Below are 25,758 nucleotides of genomic sequence, written 5' to 3'. Positions count from 1 at the left end.
TAGCTTATTTTATATATGTGCATATACATATTTCATTAGTTTGACTAGGCTTTGATGGCACATGTCTGAGTGACAGCCAAGGAGTAGAGACTGTAACTTTTTTTCTGTTGCTTCCACTTCTTCCACTTTCTTTAATGCTTATTCTACCATTTGCTTAAGTAGTGTTAGAGCCTCATGTGTGGATACGCTGCTAAGTTCAAATAATGATTATTATGCAAACTTCCCCGGTCATTTTTAATTTATATAAAGCTTAAGCTACAAAAGACCTGCCATTTAGTGAACGGTATCTGCAGGACTACAGTCTCCACAATCACAGCATGACAAATACGTAATTCCCAGAATGTTTTTCTTTTGTCAGTTCTGCTGCAAGATAGCTGTTATCATTTTGTGATTGTTTTTTTTCCACATTAAGTATATTTTCTAACTGTAGGCATTGATTACCAGTTCAACATATACTCATCTATACAGATGGCTGCGCATGTAATATTTTCATTGTAATGACATTCAGTGTATTCAATTCTCAGGGAAATATACTTCCAGTGAAAAATATTTAATTAATAGTATTTCACTGAACTGCTATTTTCAGCAAGCAGCAGTTGAGTGGTATGCATATTCAATAAGTAATAGAAACTCCATTATATTATTTCAATTTTATATATTAAAAGTAAGGAGGTGCTAAGGGTTTGGGGGGTGGCTTGCCTTTCTGCAGAAAACAAAAGTTGTCTTTGTATTCTTGTGATACGTTGACTAGTGAGATAGTTGTGATAAACTAGTTTCCTTGAGGAGTTGAAAGTCGGGATTTTTTTAGGAGAGGTGTGTGTGTGTGTGTGTGTGTGTGTGTGTGTGTGTGTGTGTGTGTGTGTGTGTATATTGTATATATTGTGTATATTGTATATATTGTAATGCCACTAGCGCAAAAGTATAACAATTATTTAAAAACTTAAATTTTGCTGTTTTGGAAGGAACATAGATGCTAGGCTATTCTTGGTGTTCTTGTCAGTTTTTTATTCATTTAAATCACATTTGGAGGGTTTTCATTTGTTGTAAAGTTTTCAGTCAAACTTCATCAGAAAATGACTAGCAGACACACCCCAGGACTAAATGAAAACCTGAGCATTTCCAGTGTTCTTAAATGGAATAGGTAACTCCCTAACCTATCCCCCGCTCACTACAGCAGTTAAACAATAAGTCTAGGTTCATGGATTAGGGAACTCCTTAACCCATTCCCCGCTTGCTACACCAGTTAAATAATAAGCAAAGGTTCATTTTTTTGTCCTTTTCTGATAAAGTTTGACTGAAAACTATACAACAAATGAAAGTGCTCAAAATGTGATTCAAATGAATAAAAGACTGACCAAAACACCAAGAATAGCATACAGTATATGTGTATATTTAAAATGTGTGTCTGCTTTGCATACATGATTGCTTGCCAAGTTGGTGTTGGGAATGAGAACTGTAAGAAATCTTATTTTTGTGGTGCAGCATAAATAAAGCCACTGATGTTACCAAATTATGACATAAGCTACAAATATAATTTGCATTTATCAAACGTCCCATAAACATGCAACATTTAGTGTGTTTCAATATATCTTAAAATCATTATGTCTCTCTCTTTCTCCATTTAGGTGGACTTGCTCTGGCACAAGTGCTGTTTTTCTATGTGAAGTACTTAGTATTGTTTGGAATCCCTACCATGATTATTCGTCTTGATGGAATCGAACCACCAAAGTTGCCTCGTTGTGTCAGTGCAATGTACAGTTTCACAGGACTATGGAGGTATGCTAATTAGCATTCATAGTATGTAAATGAAAGTTATTCCTCTGGCATAAATTACTTCTTTTGTTTTTCTTTAATTTCAGGATTTTATTTGATACACTCTGCTGCTTAGATATTTTATGCTAAAACTGTGCTCCTGAGTCAAACACAAAAACAGATACTTCTGCCTAATTTATCTTTTAAGTTAACGCGAACATAACTAAATTAAAATTATCATTTGATTAGATTTGCAATGAAGCAAAAACAAAGATTTTTGTTATTCTTGTACATGGCTGACTTTTTAGAACTGGCATTTGCTTTGAATGCAGATTTCCTTTTCATTCTACCCATGACAGTTGTATTCTATGATGCAAAGAAGAGTCTATAAGTAAACAATTGCTTGCACTGCAGTTTTTCTTTTATTTTATTTTTGAGTGGTTTGTGAATTTTCAGAACAAAAGTCAAGTAGATGCACTTTTGTGTACTGTACAACCATACAATTTAAGAATATGAACCTAACAGGCCTCACATCTGTCTAAGTTATTATGCTTTAGAGGAGATAATGCTGTATATGAAAGCAAAAGCATTTGATTCCTGACTGAATGGGTTGTCTTGGATGTCAGCACAGATCACTCAAAATAATTCAAAATACATGCAAGAATGTTACACTGGGGTGGAGAGGCAGTGTGGTGTTTTGGGAGAAAAAATGATAAAATTTGATGCCTGTAGTTTTATTTCTGTTCTTAGTTCAGATTGTAACACATTTGTAAGCTATATTTAAACTCTGTGAAATCTATAGTAAAACTGCAGTGTAAATTGCATTTGGAAGATATCTTTATAATGACAAGATAATTGTATTTGTTCATTTATATATATTCTAGAGAAAATGCATATAAAACCTATAACTGTATGCTGTTGGAGAATACAGCATGCGAGAGAGATATTTTTGACTCCGGAAATAATTAATTGTTTGCATGTAATTGCAAGAGGGACACGAAATGCGGCAATCAGGAATCTCTGAACTATGTGTATAAAAAGGTCGAAAAAGGTACAGACAGTAGAGCATTATGTGAAATCCTGTATTCACTTCCTGCTGGTCATTGTATTGATTTTCTGAACGTTAGAAAAATGAAGTTCATTACCCCAATTCCCATGGGGAGAATAGAATAAGCTAAAATATTTTTAGTTGAAATCAGTGTAGTAAGTAGGGGCTGCTTCAGACCTTGCTGTGGAAATACATATGTAATTGTGCTGTTCGGCTGTCTGTCATTATAGTGTTTTTTGTGACTTGGCTCAGTTAAGGTTCAGTTTACTTTGAGCTAGGTTCATTCAGGTTGTTTATCTATAATTAGAGATTTCCTTTTAAGTATTCTATCTATGCAATTATTTTTCTGTCCTCTGTGCATATGTATGTAGCTCTGCATATTTATCGTATTTCATTGCTGTCCGTCATCTTTATTTTCTAAGTAAAGAATTTTTATGATTGTGGCTGGTCATCGTTAGTGTATTAATTGATAAGGGGATATTTGTTGGTAATTGGTACCAAACTGCTGGACTCCACCCGTAAATGGCCATTGATCAAGACTGGCATATTAAGTGGTGGGTACCTAGTCCAATACCTTGTATGCTGACAGATTCGTATTCCAAGATAAAAGCCATGGTGAACTGTAGAATTCTATCAGCCTTCCAAAGGAATTGCACTGGGGGAGGGGCACAGAAAGGCACAGAAGTTGAGAGAGATCGGTGAGAATGGGGCCTGAGATGCTAGGCCGTATACTCCGTGATTATTGTGGAGTCCTAGTTTGGGTATGGATTTTGGAAGCCCCATACCCAGGACAGCAGTGCATATTCTCTGTATGTTTTTGAGGCTTAATTGCATTTGGTGAGTTGCTTAGTGAATCAGATTTGTATACATCTTTCCAATTTTAGTCTGCTGTGTTCCAGTCATGTGACTTGAGACCATCCTCCTGGTAGTCATCAGACCAATTTACGGGCAATGGAGTAGATCCAAGGACCATAGCCCCTGCTCCTCACTTAAATGGGTGCCCAGTGGTTTGTTATTGTAAGACTCCGCTTTGGCAGAGGCACTACATTTGTTGGCAGGTTTTTGATTCAGGCCTCATCTGTGGATGACAGGGGCATTTCACTTGATATGATTTTGATGTTCTGCTGCCCCTTGCCTGTTCATAGGTATATGCCATGATCAAAGTTTTTTTTAAACACTACGGTTGTGTAACATCTGTTAGAAATAGCAGCATTTGCAGAAAGAGTGACACAGTATAGAGGAACAAGGTATCTGTGTATGTGAAGGAATGAATTATGATCAGTAACATTTGCCTTTGTGAGGGCACAAAAACAGCAATAGTATTGATGCAGTTAGAAGAACATTGAGGAGAGTAACAATAAGTAGAGTAACACTGCATCTAGGTGATGAGAAGTGAGACAGTACTGCTGGAGAGATGTAGAGCAGCATCTCTGAAGCAGTGTGCTTGCGGGAGGTTTGCAAATGCTGCATTTGACCTAGAGTAGTACCACTGGAAGACAGCACCAGTCTACAACCCACAAACTGGCAGAAGCTTTTTGTAGTGAACATAACCTCAAGGCCTGTGGTAACCAACTGAGTAAGGAGCAGTTTTTGACCTGCCGAAGGAGAGGAAAAATGTTACAGATGTATGGTTAGTGGAATAATGTGGCAGCAGTAGTCCTGTTTCATTATAACATATTATTGTACTATAGGTGAAAGATACAAACAACAGGGAAAGGATTCATGAAACGGTGCTTCAGCAGCTTCTCAGAGTTGGCACCACAAAGATAAGTGATGCATCAGTGCTGATTAGACATTATTAAGTAATAATGATTATAGAGAGAGCAGGCAGATAGCTGCACTTCAGGGAACTAGACATGACAGAAGGGAAACTTCATAAATGAGGCAGATCGACATAGCTGAGAGCTGGTGAAGGAGGCAAAGACATCATTCTTTGCCAAAGTGTACCAACCATGCAAAAAACAAAATGAGACAGAGAGCAGATAGCATGAGCTTTCGCCTGTGATGGCAGGTTGCTGCTGTGTACTCCTAAGGAAGACATACAGGAGTTGTGAAAGAGCTGTGAATGAGTGCCCACCAAGTTGGTGGACATTATATTAGGTCATTAAAAGTAGAGCACAGGAAAGCAAGTGAAGTGGTATAACGAACAGAGGAACAGACCTCAGGAGTAGTGAAAAGTAAAGCAGGGCTTGCAGGAGGTAGATTGTATATTTTTTGACAGGAATATAAATGTATATAAAGAGACAAAAAGGAAGAGGGTAGGGATGAAGGCAAAAAAGGGGGATGAATGCAAGGGGCTCGTAGCCAGCAGGGGCATATAGACACACACAGAAGGCTACAGTAGAACAGGGGCTGCTGACTGACTATTGGTTTAAATGCAGCTATTCAGACACTGGTTCTTCAGGTAAAGAGGCGCAATCCCTCTCATTATTTTACCCACATGTGACAAAATGTCTGATCTGGTTCTGTCTGTGGAGAATGTCTTCTCTGGAGACAGTGAGATGTGTGACATGATACTGTTCAGTCCAAGTTGTTTATTCACTTGGGACTTATGACATACTTACTCACTGAGCAGCAGGTTGATTATAGCTCTTCCAATGAGAAAACTGAGGAATTGTTAAAAAAACACTAAAGGAAATCAGTTTGGTTACAGTTCAGTCATGTGTTAGTAACTACACTGCCTGGGTGCCATCAGAGAAAGGGAGAGTAAGAGAAAAACAACCAGTAATAGAGAAGAAAACGCTCTTGCTGAGAAGAATTTTGCAGCTGTTCAGCAAAATGCAGTGCAAGTTTCAGCCTTAGTAATTTAGAAGAAACAAATCAAATGCATTCACTGGTATTTAAAATATGTGGTACACTGGAATAATGTATAAAGTCAAATGACAAAAGGCTGAAAAATAGAAAAGGCCTAAGCTTTAAACAGCTATTCATATTCAACTGGGTTGATAAAAGTGCAGAAATCAAAGGTTGAAATGGAAGAAAGACTGAGCATCAGACTTCTGAAGAAGAACTGATTAAAAAATATTAACAGTTAGAAGACAGACTGTGAAAAAAAATACTTGACATTTCCTACTATACCAGAGAAACTGGAAGGAATAGACTTCACTAACTTTATGAAAGAACAAACAAGTAACTGGACTAGTGTTCCACAGCAGGATTTGTTAATTGGAAAGACATATCAATCGTGTATGTTCCAAGTATGGCCATGAGAAATCAGCCAAACTATATTAATAAAGCTGCAATAATACCAGCTGAAACAGCTGCTGCTGACAAAACAGTGGCAGAAGGGAAAAGTATACAAATTGAGGACACCAGCACCCCTTCCATAGCACAGAGCAGTAATGTCTTAACTGCAGCCCAGTGTATTTATTATATCACGTGTAGAATTAAAAGATAATTTCCTCCCATTTTTATAGCGGTAGATGTCTGTACTAATGTCTTTAGTGGAAGTAAGCTGTAGACACTTTTTTAAACCAATAGGCTTGAAACACAAGAGAAAATAAAGTGCATGTACATGGTAGTTCTTTCTTGAATTTGAAAAGTTATTAAATGCTTACTTTTGAATTATCACCTGTTTTTTGCTGGATATAAACGGCAAATAAGTGTAAAAAATTAAACATGAGAGGTATGGCCAGTGTGATCCGAGTGACATCTACTAAAGTACTTTCTTGCATTTATAAATTTGCTAGCTGTTTTCTTCCCATTAGCAAATGCTTTTAATTGGCAAAAGTGAGTCTGCGGGTGAAGCAATTAATCATGAATGGTTTAACCAGTATATACTGAATGAAATCTACAGGGGTCTTTCTTCCAAATGCAAAGCTGAGAGCTGTTTTTCATGCTTGTAGATACTTTTCATTGGAAACACAGATTCTGCAGGTTTGAAACTAATCATAATGAAGTCTCAACACTGTATTCTAAATAAAATGTCCAAGGTACAATATAATTAACTTTTAAAGGGTAATTGGCAAGCAGTTAAGTGAAAATATGTGAAATTTGGAATGGTAGGAAGTGAATAGTTGCCTCCCACAACAGTCTTAGTACTTCAATGCATTAAAAATAACAGTGCACCATTTAATTATTTAAGGATCGCCAGTGCACTTTTTTGTTAAGGCTAAATGTTAAAATGCACTGAAAGTATGCAAGCTGTTTTCGTAACTGCAAGGAGAATAACTATTACATAATGTAATCTGTTTAAGTGATTTAGCTTGGTTAACCCTAACTTTGGAATATGTATTGTCTGTGAGTGCATCCACTGATTTGGGGTGATTGCTCCAATTTGGAGAGGTAAAGTTCTTTTTTGGAAGTTGTATGTAGTTTTGTGTGCTTGCTGTTGGGGTTTTTAAAACTTGTGTATTTTTTTTATTTCTTGAGTATTTTTTATTGAAGTGAAAAGTCTGGGGAAATGTGACATGGGTTCAGATAGAGATGAAAAGAAGCAACTACATACCGTATCAGACTGCCAACCATTGGTGCGTGCATGTAAGCCACAAGCTGGAACCATATATTCAAAACAATTGTGGTATATAATGTGCGTGAATAATATCTCTTTTATCAGAATGTTTGCTTTGTCGGTATTAGCATGGAGTATATATGTCTGTGTGTGTGTGTGTGTGTGTGTGTGTGTATGTGTATGTGTGTGTGTGTGTGTGTATGTGTATATATATATATATATATATATATATATATATATATATATATATGTATGTATGTATACATGGACCTACTTTTCTTCATCGAAAATACACTTGTTCTAAAAAGGAAAGTAGATCCCCACTTCAGAGAAATTGCACTTCACTGAAACTGCACTTTCGCTGAAGTATAGTCACCGGATCCCTATTGTAAACAAAAAACACACAAAAAAAATCTTTTCCAGGGGGGAAATCCCCCCTGCACCCCCACACCCCCCTACTTTAATATTCTCACTCCGAGATTGCACTACAGTGAGGAAAAGGGAATATTCCCTTATCCCCACTGTACCATGATCTCAGCACTAGTTTGCTTAGTTGTACATCAACACTAAACGCTGATGTGCAACTAAGATTACATGCAAACTATAACTTCTATTTTTTTTTTCTTATTTTTATCTTCACACAAAAGTGCATTTTCGACAAAATGTACTTTCGCGGAAGTGCACTCGCAAATTTACATTTCGTTGAAACGTAAATTTGTTGTAGTGACTGGATCCCATATATATATATATATATATATATATATATAGATATATATATATATATATAGATATATATATGTGTGTATGGCCTTTCAGGTATGCAGTAATAGCAAAGATTAGTGAATTATATTAAGAAGTGTGGGGTGTAAATAGTAGTGTGTTACTGGAGATCTTGGTATAGAAATGATGGCAAAGAAAGGATTTCAGCATGAGCATTCAGCAGAGTATCAGGGACAAAGGTAAAGGGGAATAATATGGATTGCAAGAGGGGGCTCCAGTGGTGAAAGAAGAGAGGAAAAAAGACCATATTGGTAGATTTGTGGTAGGAAAGGGTTATTGCCAGGAGAGGAGGATAACACTGGCATGTATTTATGTTCTACCTAAAACTACTATTATGGAGTTTAGAAGAATATAAGCTCTCAGCAGGGAATATTTATGGGTGGAGGCTGGAACCTGACCTTCATAAGTGAGAATATATCAGTGCTCTAGAAGGGAAGATACAAAAAAGAGAGAGTAGATTTCTGAAGACGCATATGGGGATATTTGGTATGGAAGACATGAATTTATTAACAGGAACGCTATTCGAATTTGCGTATTATTCCCCAACATACAGTAACTTGGACAGATCAGATTGAAATTATATTTCACAGGGAGCCATGTGTATTTAATTGAAAGCTTCGAGATCCATCCAATAACTATATCAGATCATCAGATCAGATAGAAATTATATTTCACAGGGAGTCATGTATTTAATTGAAAGCTTTGAAATCCATCCAATAACTATATCGCATATTAATAACTAAGATAAAGATGAAGGGTAGTGATATAAAAATGAGATATTGACAATTACCTGTTTATCTTTTAGAAAAAAAAAGAAATTTAAGGAATGGATTGTGGATATGATTGGAGAGTTATTTGAAAAGATAGAAATGACTTCAGAAAGGACAGCTATTGAGTAGGATTTAATTAAAATGGAGTTTAAAAACATAGTAGAAATAAGCGAAAAATATATGGAAAGGGAGTAATATAAATTATTTAATGGGTCTGTCAAAGGTTAAGGTATTGCAGAAGAAAGGGACTCTTACAAAACAAGAGGAGAAACAACTTTATAGAGCGAAAAGGGAAAATAAGGAATCATTCAGAAAGGTTGTTGTCAAGCAGCTATTTATGATAACCACTGTAACTTGCAAAAAACATTTTGCACAGTGACTTGGACAACAGAAAGCAGAAACTGTTGTAGCCAAACTTTGGGAGCCTTTGATAATGTGTTGGAGATAATTCAAATAGGGGTATGAAGGTTATTATGAATCACCAGAATGGGGAAACTGAAAAGGTAGAAATTGACTTATTTATGGAACACTTACTTATGACAAGGTTAGCAGAAAATAATGTTTAGCAATTAATAGCTAAGACATGAAAGCATGAGTTAAAACAACAATGCATAATTAGTCAACAGGGAAGTCTTCAGGAATATATGGTATTCCTGTAGAAATTTGGAAGTTAAGAAGAAAGCAGGTAATAAATATTAGGAAGATGTTGTTTAGCAATATTTTAAAATAGGGGGGAGTACTGTCATCTATGATGAAAATTGTGGTGACTGTATTACTCATAGTGGGTACAGATACTTCAGAGCTGGCATCATATAGCCCCATTTCAATTTTATACCATGATTATAAAGTATTTATGTTTGTACTAGTTAAGAGAATGGCAAAGGTGTTACTTAAGTTAATAGATATGAATCACCATGGTTTTGTGGAGGGGAGACAAACATCCGACAACAGCAATAGAGCAATGATGATCCAGAGGGAAATGGAGTTGAAGAAAACACGATTATTGCTGGTGGGTCTTGATGCAGAGAAGGCATTCAGTAAAGATCTTAAGAGTAAGGCGGTGGCAGCATTTGCATTCCCTGATAGAATGGTAAGGTTAATAAGTAGGCTATATGAAGGTGAGTAAAAGTGGGAAGGTTCTTTTATGGCACACTGTGTTCGAAGACAAGAACCAGGAAGAGTTGTAAACTTTCCCAACTAGTATTTGCTTTATATTTACAGATGCTGACAAAGAAAATAAAAGATTCACAAGTTCAAGGGTATGACTGGCATGGTACTCTACAAAAGGTGGTGTTATTTGCAGTTTATATTATTTTGTACTTGTTAAATCCAGAAAAGGACATTTAGGTGTTATGAAACATTTTGAGACAGTGCCAAGTCTTTTTGGTATATAAAATAAATGAATATAAATCAAAGGCTATAGTGGTAAACTAGCTACCCACACATCAGTTAGTTCAGTAATACCCATACTTATGGGTACATGACAACCTATAGTATTTAGGTGTTTGGATTAAAAGAGATTCTGTTATGCCAACTAAAGGTATGTGGGAAGAAATTAAACAAAAGATGCAACAAAACTGGAGAAACTGAAAGCTGTTATGGCTATAGATAGTAAAATACAAACAGTGAAAATATTTTAGTCTAATAAGTCTTTTGTACAGGTTGGGCATATTTTTAGCAACCAGGGGAGAAGATGTGGCTGATGATTAATACAGAGTTGAAGTTAATTTGTTTGTGAGTGGAAGAGGGCAAGACTTAGGTGGGATAAGCTGTTTCTGTCCATAGAACAAGGTGGTTTAGAATTGCCTGGTTTGAGGAGGTACCTTACAGCTACTGATATGCATAACTCATGCAGAAGGTTATAAATCAAAGTAGAAAAAGATGCTGATGAAATGTGGGGTTTAGTTCAAGAGATAGAGACTGACTAGGACTTTGGATGAAAGTTCTTAAAGAAGTTTAAAACAAAAATATAGACTATTATGATCATGAAGTAGCAGAAAGTATTCTAAGAACTAAACTGACATGGAGAAAGGGTGTGTCACAAATTGGTATGAGTGCAAGTACAGGTATAGAAACTGGATACAAGAGGGATCAAATTTACTGAAGAAAATTGGCAAAGAAGTCAACATATTTGGTGCAAGTAACTTGAGAAGGAAAGGTAATAGAGTGAATGAGACTAAGAAGTCTTTACTGTATCTTAGAGACTGCCTTCCCTGTCATAGATATTATAACAAAGTACAGGCAAAGAGAAAGGTACAGGGGAGTCCTAAGTAAAAAAAAAAAAACTTTTTTTAGCAGAATTTGTAGTTGAGTCTCATGATGTTAAAATGGATAGTTTATAGGACATATAAATATTACTTGATAATTATCAGAATTAGTCAGAGGAGACAGGGAGAGAATATAAAGATAGGGATGAGAAAAGGAAAAGTAATGTACAAAGAAGAATGGGAGGAAATTTGTAAGGTTCTCACATATGCAATAAAATTCAAAAGGTTTAGAAGTTTTGCATGGAAGTGTTTGCATAGTTATTTTTATACCCAAAGTAAACTTCAAAGGATTTTTCCTCAGGTAAATAGCAAATGCTGGAGGTGTGGAACAAAGAATTAATTGGGGACATTTTCTTGGAAATGTAACAAACTGGCTGTTTTTAAAAATTCCTTTCAGTGTACTGTGATAAAAATGTTGGGGGAACAGATGGTTGTAAGAAAGGAGCTGAGATATACGATCTGAATTACCTAGACATAGTAACAAAGTTTGTTTAGTCCTTCTGTTAGGGTACCAGTACATTCTGTCGATAGAGGATAAAGCTTAACATACACAATTTTTTCAACTCATGCAATCACTGTGTTCACAACCAATTAACATAATGCTAAATAACCAGTTACCATTCCTTATGGGCTGTATTACAGAAGGTTCTTCCTTACAGCAGTGGAAAATCATGCACACTTAATTTTTTTTTATAAACCCATTGCTAAAACACCCATGTACAGTTCCCTGAAATTGCATTTGGAAGCCCTATAACTTCTCAAGCAACAGAGAGAACTCTCGGTATTACCTCACAAATGCATTGTAGATTTAGCATTTTCTACATGTCCTAACCTCTACTGCCCCAGGCATAGCTAATTGGATAAGACACATCATTAAGAGTAAGTGAAATGCTCAAGTCCATCTTGCTGTGTGCATTCCAGACAGCTCCACTGGTGTTAACACATAATCACAAGCCAATCACAGTTTCACTAGTAGAGAACTCATTTATAAAACTGTGTACTTTATCCCTCTGTTTAAGATGCCTAACCTGGCTTACTGCACGTTCTGTCTCCCTTCATTACTTACCAGCAGATGAGTGTACATTTCCCACTCCAAAGAGTGTTTTTAAAACACTGCAGTAGCTGGACAAAAATGCATCATCCTTTAATGTACACATAACACCCAATACCACACAGTATGTAATAAATAGCCACTGAAGCACTGGAGTTCATAGAAACAAAACAGTAAGCATACACTCTTGTATTATATGTATATCACTTGGCAAATAAGGTACTGTCATGAAAGATTCACATTTAAAAGACTGCTTTAAGTTTGTGGCAGTGAAAACAGTGTTACAGAAATAAAATGTAGTCTGTAAATGTGCTGTCAAAACATTGGAGTACTCAGAAAGGAACATTGATTGTGTTATTGCATTACATGCAGCTCATTCAACAGATTACGTAATTACATGTTGGCATTCAGAAAACTTAAGTAACATGATCATGAAACAAAATCACTCTGGTCATTCTATAGATAACGTAATGTTAACATTCAGAAAACCTATGTACCTTTATGATCATAAAATGAAGTCACAAAATCCCAGATTTTAGAGTCAGCAGTAACCCATCTTCTCATTTTAATTTAAAACTGAAATATTTTACATTTTCTCTTCTTTCTTTTGAATTCCCTTTTCATCTTAAAGTGTATTCATGTATTTGTCCTGCCTTTTCTTAAAGATGAACAAAGGTAAGACACAGGAAATATATTGCTTGATGTGATCAGTGAAACACATGCAATCCATATGCATAACAAAATAATGTCTCTCAATTATTATAAAATATTTTGTTTGCTGACTGTTACTAACAAATTATTCTTTCTCACATTTCTTCTTTCCTGTTGTTTCAGTAAGCATTCAGAATTGCCAAATGCTTGTTCAAGTATGCTGCCTGAGTGTTAATCCCTTCTTCATAGGCATACCTCTTAACTGTCCAGATTTTTGCCTCATATTTTTGGTCTGTTCCTCATAAAATTGTGGTTTTCTGTCAAATCACTGTGATGATCTGGTTACTGAAGTCACTAAACAATGACATACATTTGAGTTTCAGATTTCAAATCTTTCAGAAAAATGCATGTCTTCAAATCCTTCAGAAAAATGCATGTTAACACAAACCCTGTTCTAGCAACTTTCTATGTTTATAAAAGCAATATTTAAAACCTGTCCCTATTTTTGGGCCTTTGTCCCCCCCCCCCCCCCATTTTGTCAGGCTTTGTTAAAGTTACATTTTTCAATTTTACATTCATTTTTTTAAACTGCATGTAGGAGACATTGTCAGTAGCAGGAATAATTCATTTGCATTAAGGCATTACTATGCATAATTAGCACTAATCCGGAGCACATAGATTTTAATTACCATGCAGTTTATGCTTGTGAAACTGCTCTCCAGTGGTTTTGGGAGATGAATTAAAACTTTATCCTTGTGGCCTGGTTACTGAACATGTTTTGCTGGTCTGAAAAGTTGTAATCTTACACATTTGTTCTGAAGTGTTGCTCTTCTTATCTGGTTTATATTAGGTCTGGTGTTTGTATATTAATTTATGAAGATGACATGTTAAAAGCTATGACAAAAACTCAGATATGCTGCTGTTTATTGCAGCTATTAAGTATCCATTTGTGTGGATACCACACAGTCATTACATACTTGAGGTCCAGAAATACCTGCTTTAAAGTATTTTGTTTTATTTGCATGGCTATTTTATTAATATACTTGTTTCCATTATATGGCTTTAAGCCAAACACAGGAGATTGTTTCTAAGAAAATTAGCTGAGTATTAGCCAAGTATTTTTGTTCACTGTAGCAGCTGTTGTTGATAAAATATTGTCATTTAATTTCCGAGCCATCAAAGTTTCCCAGTTTTCTACAAAAGACTAATTTTAGCAATTACTGAGGAAATCACAACTGATGATGGATAGTTTAGTAATAACACTATATATGACTGCCTGTTTAGTAATGGTTGCCGAACAGATATGCAAAAAGTCTAGAAGATTTACAATCTTTGCTTGGAGTGTTTGCATAGGTATTTTTATACCCCAAGTAGACTCCGAAGCATTTTTCCTCAGGTAGGCAGCAAATGTTGGAGGTGTGATGGGGAAGAAAGAGGCAACTAGCAACATATTTTCTGGGAGTTTAATGAGTTGGCAGACTTTAAAGATTCCCTGCAGACTGCTGTGTTAGAGATACTGGGTGAGCGAATTTGTGTAACTAAGGAAATGATTTTTCTGAGCTATGATGCAGAATCCGAATTGCCTAGACATACTAAGGCCTTGCTGATTCTAATTATGATGGCTGCCAAAAAAAAAAACAATTACTGGAAAATGGAACTCGAAGTCTAAACCAACTTTACTAGAAATAGTGTATATAGTAACAGAGATAAAACAACTGGAATTGGGATCTTTAGAAAAGGTTAGGAGCAAATTGCACAGGAAAAAATGTGAATTGTGAGAGTAACACATAAAGAGGAGGAACGAGGTTAAAACAAGGCAGGATTTGTATGAGCTATGTAATGTTTGACTGACAGTGACTGGATAGATTATAAGTGATGTATAATTGCAACTACAATTGTATGGGTTGTTTTCATTTATATAAATGTAGGATTGCCTATGATATATGTGATAATTTAATAAAGATGTTCAGTACCTATCTCTTCACAATATTTTAGCTCACTGTCAGCATGGCTTTAGACCCCACCATAGTACTAGCACTGCCCTCCTTTCCTTTGCAGATACCATTAACAGCAATCGCAACAAGAACCTACTCTCTTCTGCCCTATTCATTGACCTCTCTAAAGCTTTTGACATGGTCAACCACTCTTCTCTAATTAGCATTCTCAAATCCCTCTCATTTGGTAGCCATGCCATCAAATGGTTTACATCATACCTCAGTAACAGACAACAAGCCGTTCTTTGGGAAAACCATATCTCCTCCTTACTTCCCATTGCAATTGGTGTCCCTCAAGGCTCTATCCTTGGTCCTCTCCTCTTCTCCCTCTATATTAATGATCTCCACTCTGTAATTCCTCAAGCTACCTGCATTCAATATGCAGACGACTCTACTATCATTTGTTCAGCATCCACCTCCTCTGATCTAGCCACTCTAACTCAAACTACTTTCAACACTGTAGAAACATGGTTTACTAGACGGTATCTACTTCTCAATGCCAAAAAAAACAAACTTCTCCTCTTCACCCCCACCACTCGTACCTCTCCACTTAACTTCTCTATCTACTCTAACAACAAAACTATCATCTCTCCTGACTCCACAACAAAACTACTTGGTGTTACCATTGATAACAATCTCTCTTTTGACCAACACATCAACAACACCATCAAAACTGTTAACAGAAAAATTGGATCATTATACCGTATAAAACCATTTCTTACCCCATCAACTAGAGCTACTATTGCTCACTCCCATCTTATATCAACTCTCTTCTATGCCTCTCCTATCTTCACCAACCTTAAAAAAACTAACCTAAACAAACTAGCAACTTGCTATAATAACATTGCCGCCGCCACTGGTAACCCTTTTAGAACACATCACTGCCTCAATTTGAAACAGTTAGGCTGGTTGGAACTACAAAACTATCTTAATATTTCACAACTTACAATTGCCCACAAATTACTGTACCAACCTAGTAACACCCCTATACTTTCACAACTTCTACTCCATTATAACAATCTCACCTCTCTTCGTTCCTCCTGTAAACTTATGACCAAACCCATAAAGGCCCACAACTTAGCTGGTGACTCTCTTTTCACCAATACTGTAGGCAGAGTATGGAATTTGCTGCCTAAAGAGTTAACACTAATCTCATCCCTACCTCTCTTCAAACAACAAATCAAACTACATTTCCAAAACCACTGGCTCTGTTCTTGTAGTACTCAGGCTAACTTTCCAAAACCACTGGCTCTGTTCTTGTAGTACTCCAGGCTAACCTCCCTCTCCTTACTCTCTCCTAACCTTTAACCCTTCATTTTGCCTGAAAACTAACCTCTACCCTGCTTCCCTTCCCTGCTGTCCTCTTATGCTCTGACCTATGTCTACCATCTCTCCCACCTCGTCTTGACTGTCTTTTTTCTTCTCCTCTCTTACTTATGATTCTGGCCTTGTGCCATTTCTTTTCTTTCCTTCATACTCCTTCTACTTCTCTTCCCTTCGAGCTTTTACTGTAATCTTCATGGCTGTTGCCTTACTGCATAACCATATGTTTTAGGTAAACTTGCTTTGAAATCGACAGAACATTGTGTATGAGTCTAAATTTTTGAGTTCCTTTAATGTATGCTGATTTTTGATTACTAGTTGATTTAAATGTATATTTTTATGTGCAAGTCTTTATTAACAATTTGTCTATCTGTCTTGCTTATGTTATGTGTGGAGCTTTTCTCCCCGGGCCTCTACTGGAAATGGACATATATCCAGCTAGACTAGCCCGGTCAACAAATGTAAAATAAAATAAAAAAAATAAAATTGTTTAAAAAAGAAAAGCAATGGTTGCTGATGTAAGTGCTTTTAAGATTTTTAAACCCTTTGTATTACAAAACAAGGTCAATCAGATTTTTCCAGTGTGGCATCAAGATGAGAGACAACATAGAATTTCCACTCAGTTTAATAAGAAAAATAATACTTCTTTATCTCCTTTTCTAAGGGGCCCAGTGTAAAATAAGCGTAAATTTACTTAAATACATAGAACAGCCATCTTTAGTGCTAATCGAAATATATACACTGGCTCAGAATGACACCTCTTCAATGGATTTGATGATTAGGATAGTCATTTTTACATCTCAGTTTTGAACATTATGCTCCCTGATGTCTCAGAGTGTTAAATGGTAGATTTGTCACTGCACTCATTAGTTAGCTTTACATTTATCTCACCAGTGCAAAGCTAATTATAATAATAGAGGAGATCTTTCCTTCTCTATGAAGTACAGCAGAAATCATCTTTTAATCCACAATGGGTCTATATCATCATTTCGAACATTCAATTAATCGAATACTAAAAGCCTGACACCAAAATATCAAACCGCAAGTTAGCCAAACGTTGAAAACCGTGAAAATCAAAATATTGAATTGCCATAGTTGGCCAACTCCACCTCCTGCTTCCTACTTGCGTACTCAAAGAAAATAAACAACCTACACGTCACCCATGTCTCCCCTGTGCAAAGTAAATATGCAGAACAGAACAAATATATGTGAATGTGAACAAACAACACTGAACTAGAAAAACACTTTAATGTATGTAGTACGTTCAAACTTTCATCTGTATGTTAAACTTTCAACAGTAGAGCTATCACTCGAAGGAATTCAGCCGCAGAATACTCATTCCTCTTCCTCAGCACTGATTGCATGCGGACCGTATTTTCAACGCTTACATTTTTTCGGTGAAGGCGGATAACCAGACTGCAGTTGTAATCTGATTTTATTAATCATGTTTGGCTCACGCACTAGAATATTGAGAACAGCTGGGATGTCTGAAATATGCCTACTTAAAAGTCATCTAACATGGCGATGCCAGCCTTCAACATAGTTCTGCATATGTGGAAGAGACGTATCATTTAGAGAGAAAAAATTCCAAAATGCAGTAGGGAACACCCATGGAAATCTCGACACATGTACAGACCTAGTCCGTTGTTTATGCACAAGTCCCAGAACATACACCTCTGCAAAATATGACACCAACTGTTTCCCCTCAACAGGAAATGTCTCACACATAGCATTAAATGTGGGAACAACCTCATCCTCCTGCAGGAATGACAGATCTATTAACTTCTTAACACACAATTGAAACTGTACACACTTGCCATACAATGTAGACAATCCTAGAGACTGTATCTTTTGCCAGATAGCTTGTGAGAAATGAAAGAGACATCCTTTAGACATTACCTGATGGAAATTATGCCTTACACTTTTAATAGCTGCCATTTCAAAGTCACATAGAATATATTCTACTCTAGCCACTAAATCAAGAAATGACATTAGCTCATGCAGACACTCCCATAAATAGTTGCATGACTTGTATGATTTCTTTGACATTAAACAATATACGAGTGGCACACATTTAGCAGTCTCTCCAAATGAAATCAACCCATGTACACTATACAGTTGCCGACATAGCTGACCCTTTGTTAAAAAGACTCCATCCATTAACCATAATTTACATGTGCATAAATCTTGCAGATTCTCCTTCGTACTGAAAACTAAGACATAAATATTGGTATTAAGGTCTACCTTACGTTTCTGTATCAAGCAACCTTCTTTCAGAACACACTCAGTAGCATTCACTTCATTTAAAGGGGTTGATACCATTTTATAAGTAAGCATCTTTCTACGTTGCACACAATTTACTTGTTGCATCATCGAATGCCTAGAAGGCAAGCTTAAGGTACTCTCTACTGAAGTGCTAGCAATGATATCATCCACTACTAATGCTGGTGTAGTTCTAGTTAACCGAGCTGCCTTTTTGAGTTGGTGACAAGCGATATAACGCTCTACTTCAGCAGCATCTGGTGGATGTGCATGACACACTGACGTTAACAGAAGTTCCCCATCTACCTGCTTCATAGTGATTGCTCTACCCTTGCTTTTACATGCTTGCTTATACTTGCAGCACCAGTATTTCCTATCTTTGCTTGTCTTCTCTAATGTATAGAGATACCTATCTAAGTTTAACATTTCCCCGTTTTTATGCAATGTCACAGTTTTATAGCATGTACCTAGACTGCCAGGAGCTACAGGAGGAGCGCTAGCCATTTGTAAGAATGACACGTAGTCAAACGTACACAAGATACGTGTTACACTCTTAATTTATAGGCAAAGCTGCAAACACATACAACTTATACTTTTTTGTGGTGTCATATATTACTATTGTGCTACAAGACTGTATGATTATATATGTACTTAACATAACCTTGTATTCTAAACTTAACTTAACCTTGTATTGTAAAAGCACATTATATCCCTTTACAGAATAGCAGAATCTCCTAGTGACATTTTACGTCAGTAAACGTGATATAGCCTACTATGGCAATGCGATATTTTGATTTTCGTAGTTTTCAACGTTCGGCTAACTCGTGGTGTGATATTTTGGTGTCGGCCTTTTAGTATTTGATTAACTGAACGTTCGAAATGATGATATAGACCCACCACAATTGCTTGCATTTTTTCTGTAGCCATTCCCATTGCAGGGCTCACTAAACAGATAATTATTATTTCTTTTTTGCATTCTGTTTTTGGCCCTATGGCTGCTGCTCCCCATCTGCATGCATGCTGTAGGGGGGAGGTGAAGCTGTTCCATGACTAGGTGTTCTAGCTTATATCCAGGACCAGAGCTGAATGGAAACCAAAGTTGTATCGCCAGCCATGCAACAGTCAGTCATCCTTCCTCCCTGATGACAGCTGACATCCTGCTGAGCAGCTTGGATAATTCGTCTCTAGTGCTAACTTCCCTGCCCATGCAGACATTATTCTGTGAAGTTGGGAATAATGTTGAGTGCATGCAGCATCTTGGGCCGATGGAAAGGTCACACCTTTTTTTGTCCTCCCACTCCCAGTCCACTATCGCTCCAGTAGAGACACATCCAATATGCTCCCTCCCTCAGGGTAGGCATGCTTAAACTCCCCACCCAGGCTGTCATGCACCCGAGCCACTTATCAAACTCAGGTTGTCTGGATTATAGTCAGGGATTTATCCCTATACATAGCTAGACAGATGGTTCTGGTTTCCATGCTTTTGCAGATGATACCCACGTTCTGAATTTCTTTTACCTCTGCGTATCCGAACATCATTGATTTGCTGAATAAGTACCTCTAGGCAGTATTCAGGAATAGAGAGTTACTGGCTTGAAGCAGAACTCAGACGAAACATTTTACTGAATGAGTCCTTTCTCCAGTATATTAACTGGAATGCTATTAGTGTTGTTGCTAGAGTCTTGGTGAAACATGCAGATTTTATACCTAGTAGAACATAAACTGCAGGTAACATTTTATCTGTTTTCCGAACTACTTTTCATTTCAAGAACCTTTTTCCCCAAATCTTATAAATAATGGAAATCACCAGTGAAAAATCAATGATAATAACAGGGAGTTTTTTCTCTTCAAAAAGATCCTATAAACTATAGCATTGCCCAGCATGGAGAGAATGTAGTCTACCTTCCCCTCCATTCCCAGCCTTGTAGTACATAGTATCAAAAGGCAGTGTAATAATTGCCTCATGCTCACTGCAAATGAACTCTTGGTGAATTAAACTGATTTCATCTGCTGGAGATGCAAACACAGCTGATATGAAGGCAGCTCTACTGAAATCCCTTTCACACAGAGCATACCATACTGATTGGGTCTATATTAAATCATCGAAAGCTTAGAAAAACAAACGATGATTTATTGACCCCATGTAAACAAAAGCTTACAAACTCGAATGCTTAGAACAGCGATTTTTTCCAAAGGAAAAAAAAAAATAGCTGTTCCAAAAAAAAAAACACACTTAAAACATAACAGAAAGTGGGCAAGTTTGACCAAGACGCATTCAAAAGAATGTGTCTTCGATCATTTAATAGGAACCCTACTGATTCACTAGCACTCATACAACTGAAACATCTCATATTGTTAACACAAAACAGTAATACACGGATGCTATTAAGAAATTACTGCCTCCTCTAACTTGTAAGTGTAGGCGTCAACAGATCCCCAAATACATCTGCTACATGCACTCCTTCATCAGCAATTCCATTTCACAATCAACATAAACCCCCCGAGCCTAACAAGAATAAATCAACTCCTGGAAACATCCTAATAACTGATGATTCCATTGTTTGGCACAGTGTTTCTTCACTCAATAGGGTGAACAAGGACACGGTTACAATTAGCTGCTTGTCAGTAGGCAGGATTGCTGATATTTTTCGAAGCCTTAAAACCCTCTCATTTAGTAAATATAACTATGACATGATCAGAGTTCTTGCTGGAGTGAATCATCTGGCATGAAAACTCATGAGAGACAAAAAGATGGACTTGATGGAACTTGCTACTTATGCTTTTGTTAAGGATAAGACTCTAGTCTTAACTGGTATCCTCCTCTAACCAAAAATGATGCCTAAATTCAAAGAAAAGATATTTAGTTTCAACAACTGGCTAAGTACCTGGTGTCATTCCATCAGGGTCCAGCATGTGTCTACCTGGGATGAGATAATCTACAATCCTACTTACTTTGCCAAGGATGGTCTACCTCTTCTACAATTCTACTTGCTTTGCCAAGGATGATTTCCACCTCTTATACAATCCTACTTACTTTGCCAAGGATGGTCCACATCTCTTCTTCAAGGGCCTTCGCTTACTTGACAAAGCCTTTGCTACCCCCCAGTGTACCTTTTTCAGGCATTTCTAATGTACATCCCAACCAAACCAGCAAATCAAATCATAACATAATATTAGAGTGGCCCCTCTCACTCCTGCAAGTCTTAATAACAAACTGACCCAAATAAAATGGAATTATCTACCGTCTGTCAGTGTAATATAAATCAAGAACCAGGAAACACCAACCAAAGTTCCAACACACACAAAGCAACAAAATGTTTTAGAGCTTTAATCGGTTTAATTAGTCAGACTTCTTTAAAAATGTTACCTCAAGCTGACATACCCCTTAAATTACAAAGTTACAATAATATGACAGTTACCTTACAGTTATTGTTACTTAACAATTAGTACTGTGTAAAACCTTAAATACTTGTACAATGTTCAACTTATTATAATTTCGCTGCCTTTAATTTTAGAATACTGTTGATTGAAACTGATTCATTGAGGCCTGGTCACTGGGTAGCATTTAAAGGTATTTGCCAGTAAACCTTTTGGTATTCCAGTTTCATCTCCCAATCACCACCCCATTCTGATTCCATCACTTTCTCTGTGATAAAAAAAGTAAAATAACATAAAATATATTTCAAATTCCCTGCATGCAGAGCTGTGTTTGTAAAGTGCATTTGTGGTATCTTCCTTACAAATGCTATATAGATGTTTGTAAATTCTGTGAAGTAAATGTTTCTTGGTTTTTCCCACATAAAATGCTGAGCATGACTGGTATTGTGCTAAGTAAACTACTCCTGAACTATTACAATTAGACCATCCTTCACATGTAATATCCTTTCCGAACCTTGGCACCAATATAACCAGATTGTGAACGTGTACCACATTTTTTTCATTTTAAATTTGTTCTCAGTACTTTTACCACTGTTATTTTCCAAGACCTTCTTAATGTTCCTGTTTTCTTTTAACACAAATGTAAATAATCTCCGAGTTTATTCTTCAGCTGAGTATTGATACCAGTAATTTCACTCCAATTCTTATTCATAGTTTCTTTATGCCTCCCATTATTTGTACAACATGGAAATATTGTTGTTCTTGTGAAGTCATAACTGGAATGAATGAATGTTTTTTCAAGGCCACAATATTGGTAGCCAATCCACATCCATCAGTGACTAGTTTGAATCTAGTCGTTCTGTTTTCTCAAATCTCAGTTTCCACCTTTACTAATAAATCTGTAAGATATTCTGTTTCATACATCTGCTTTAAAATATCCATTTTCTCCTTAAATTTAATCTTACAAGAAACAACTCTTGATGACCTTAACATTAAGTTCTTAATCAGGCTTACCTTGTGTTTGTATTGTATGATGGCTACAGGAAAGTAATAAATATGAATCTGAAAATGAAGTATTTTATACATATGTGTGTGTACTCACACACACACACACACACACACACACACACACACACACACACACACACACATTGACCCATATATATATATATATATATATATATATATATATATATATATATATATATATATATATATATATATATATAGGTCTACTTCATAACATTGAAATTTCATAATGTTGAACTTTATAACACTGAGACCATAACACTGAAAATTCAAAACACTGAAAACCCAAAACATTGAAAACTCAGACATTGAAAGTGTGCTTTAAAACATTGAAAACTACATTGCACAAGTAAATAATATTACCTCAACCTACAACGACGCCCAACTAACAAACAGACTTTCAACTATGTTTCTGCAGGGGGGCAAGCCCCCCCTGCACCCCCCACACCCCTGTAAATTAAATATACCAATTCCAAGATTGCATTACAGTGGAAATAAGTTAATTTCCCAACCTCAGTGTATATACAAGCCCCCCTGCAGAAATATAGTAGAAAGTGTGTTTGTTAGTTAGGCTTTGTTATAGGTGGAGAGGATGTTATTTACATATGCATTGTAGTTTTCGATGTTATGAAGCACAATTTCAATGTTTTGGGTTTTCAATGTTTTGGGATTTAGATATTTTGGTCTCAATGTTATGAAATTCAACATTTATATATATATATATATATATATATATATATATATATATATATATATATACATATACACACACACACACACACACACACACACACACACACACACACACACACACACATAAATTTGTCTTTCTTTTTTGCCACATTTTTCTCTAATTGTAATAATTAAATAATTGAAAGTAACCCAGTTGTAAGTGTATGTTCCAGCAGTGGTATTAATGTATTTTTTTTAAATCTCCAAATGATATGCATCACCTTTCCATATAAGAAATTATCTTTTAAAACTCGTAGGTCTAAGTCAGGACTTTCATAAAATTCTAACTTAAAAATGAAATTGCACTTTCAAAACCACGTAATGGCATTGGCATGCAATGCGTGGATGCCACCCCGATTGCCACACACTTATTTTATTTACAATATTCCTCCTCACAATCAATTATTACTTAAAAACAGTTCAATACCCAAAATAATAATGTTGATATCAATTGACTGATTCCTTCATTAAACGAATCAAGGCTTACATCATGTGGAATGGATAAAAAAGAACAATATCCACTGTTGCAGTTAGCCATTCAGATTCAAATCGCGTTATATTCAGTATTTCCAAACAAATGTCATGAATCTCTCAACATTTGCGTTCCTATTAAAAAGCTTTTTCGGCTTAATATCAACAAACCTAGTAGGTGGCTCTGTTTCTGGCGTAGCCGGGAAAGAATATTGGGCATAGTGTGGGATCAGTGCATTTTTTGTGAACTTTAGCATTACCAAAAAAAAAGAAAAAAATGACAGTAGTACAAGATGCTTCACATACAAATAATCAGTTTTTTTTTTTAAATTCGCTTCATGTAAGCAAATCTCTTAAAAACAAATCTATATGGTTCTGTGCAGTAGTTATCCTATTGTCTGATACCATCATGTACGATTCTTCATTGTATTAATAGGTGCTAGTCCAGAAAAAGTAAATGCTGTTTCAGACATCTTTCCAATTTTGGTCTTCCAAATTACTGTCTTCTTCATCATTCCCTCTGTTTTGATTCTACCTAGTAAATATTGGGTTGACCAGTTCTTCTCTGATGGGAGAGATCATCTACTGTCTGTCATCTAGTAGAGTGATGGAATGATTGTTGATATGCTCTACATTTCAACCAAGCAAAAAATCATCTGTCATATAAGAATCCCCTTGTGCCCTGCTGGTAAAAAAAAAATAAGACAAGTTGAAAAGGAGCCCTGATAATTGTGGCAGTACTTCTGCAAGGTTCAAAGAGAATTGCACTAGGTCCACAAAGATTACTTGTAAAACAAACAATAGACCTGGGAAGGCATAAAATAAAGCTCGCAGACAGTCAAATTCTCTTCCTTTAATATCACAACCACAGCACAAAAATGAAGCTCTGCATTAACGTCCTGAATTACGTTTTCGTTTGTAAAACATCATCAGATGTGGGCGTATTGCACTTGTTAACCTTAGATGCGTACTGTAAAAGGAGGCACTGGAAGACAACCAGAATAGAATCCACTTTTTAATGAAGTGAACAGTAGGACACAAACTCATTAACTGAATCACTGTGTTTTTGTCAAAGTAAATCGAGTGAAGTTGTTTTATTTTGTAACTGATTCCCAATCTATATTTTATTTATTTATTTATTTATTTATTTATTGACATTTGTTAACCAGGTTTGTCCAACTAGGCTTGTGGCCCATTTTCAGTGGAGACCCGAGGAGAAAAGCTCCATTAGTACATTTTAAACAAGTATAATTTTAAACAATATTGATATGATAGCAGTTATAACAAAAAGATTCACATATGTTGGGTTACATGCATAAAGTTAAAGTTGCATTAAAAAGAAACTAAGTAACAATTTTACATTGATATAGTTCAATAGGTCAACAATAAAAAAATTTTGTTTGTATAAAATTATGCAAATGCATAGTAGACACATTGAAGAGAGAGGTGTAATGAGGTACTAAGTATGGTCCTTTTGAGGGTACATAAAGGGAAGGAAGACTAGGTAGGGTCATGGCAAGGGCAGGTTCTAGAATTGAGAAAATAAGCTTTTGGTTCATTTTTAAAGTGTGAGGCATGGGAGATTGAACGCAAGTCAAGGGGAAGTTTGTTCCAAGCATGGGCAAGGGAGTGTTTGTAGAGTAGTTTGCCTACTGACCTTTTTGTGTGGTAGATATCAAGTAATTGTTGGTTAGAAGTACGGAGGGTCCGGGATGGGATGTAGATTGAGACTAAGGAAGATAGAGATGGACAGAAGGAGGGTTTATAAAGAATAAAGTGAAGCATATGAAATTGATAAGA

General features: G+C 36.2%; 1 protein-coding gene across 1 annotated transcript in view; it reads left to right on the top strand.

Moving 5' to 3' along the window:
• HHAT (hedgehog acyltransferase) overlaps window positions 1–25,758 on the top strand; it is a 3,149,942-nt gene that overhangs the window by 1,397,147 nt on the left and 1,727,037 nt on the right. Inside the window, exon 8 of the mRNA XM_044061752.1 lies at window positions 1,626–1,776. Coding sequence (XP_043917687.1) covers window positions 1,626–1,776 — 151 coding nt within the window. The remainder of the gene's footprint in view (window positions 1–1,625; window positions 1,777–25,758) is intronic.

Source organism: Protopterus annectens, chromosome 1.part0 (assembly GCF_019279795.1).
Source record: "Protopterus annectens isolate FY-2018-M chromosome 1.part0, PAN1.0, whole genome shotgun sequence".
NCBI lineage: Eukaryota > Metazoa > Chordata > Ceratodontiformes > Protopteridae > Protopterus > Protopterus annectens.
The sequence above is the reverse complement of the archived record's forward strand: the minus strand, read 5'-3'. Positions and strand labels throughout refer to the sequence as shown.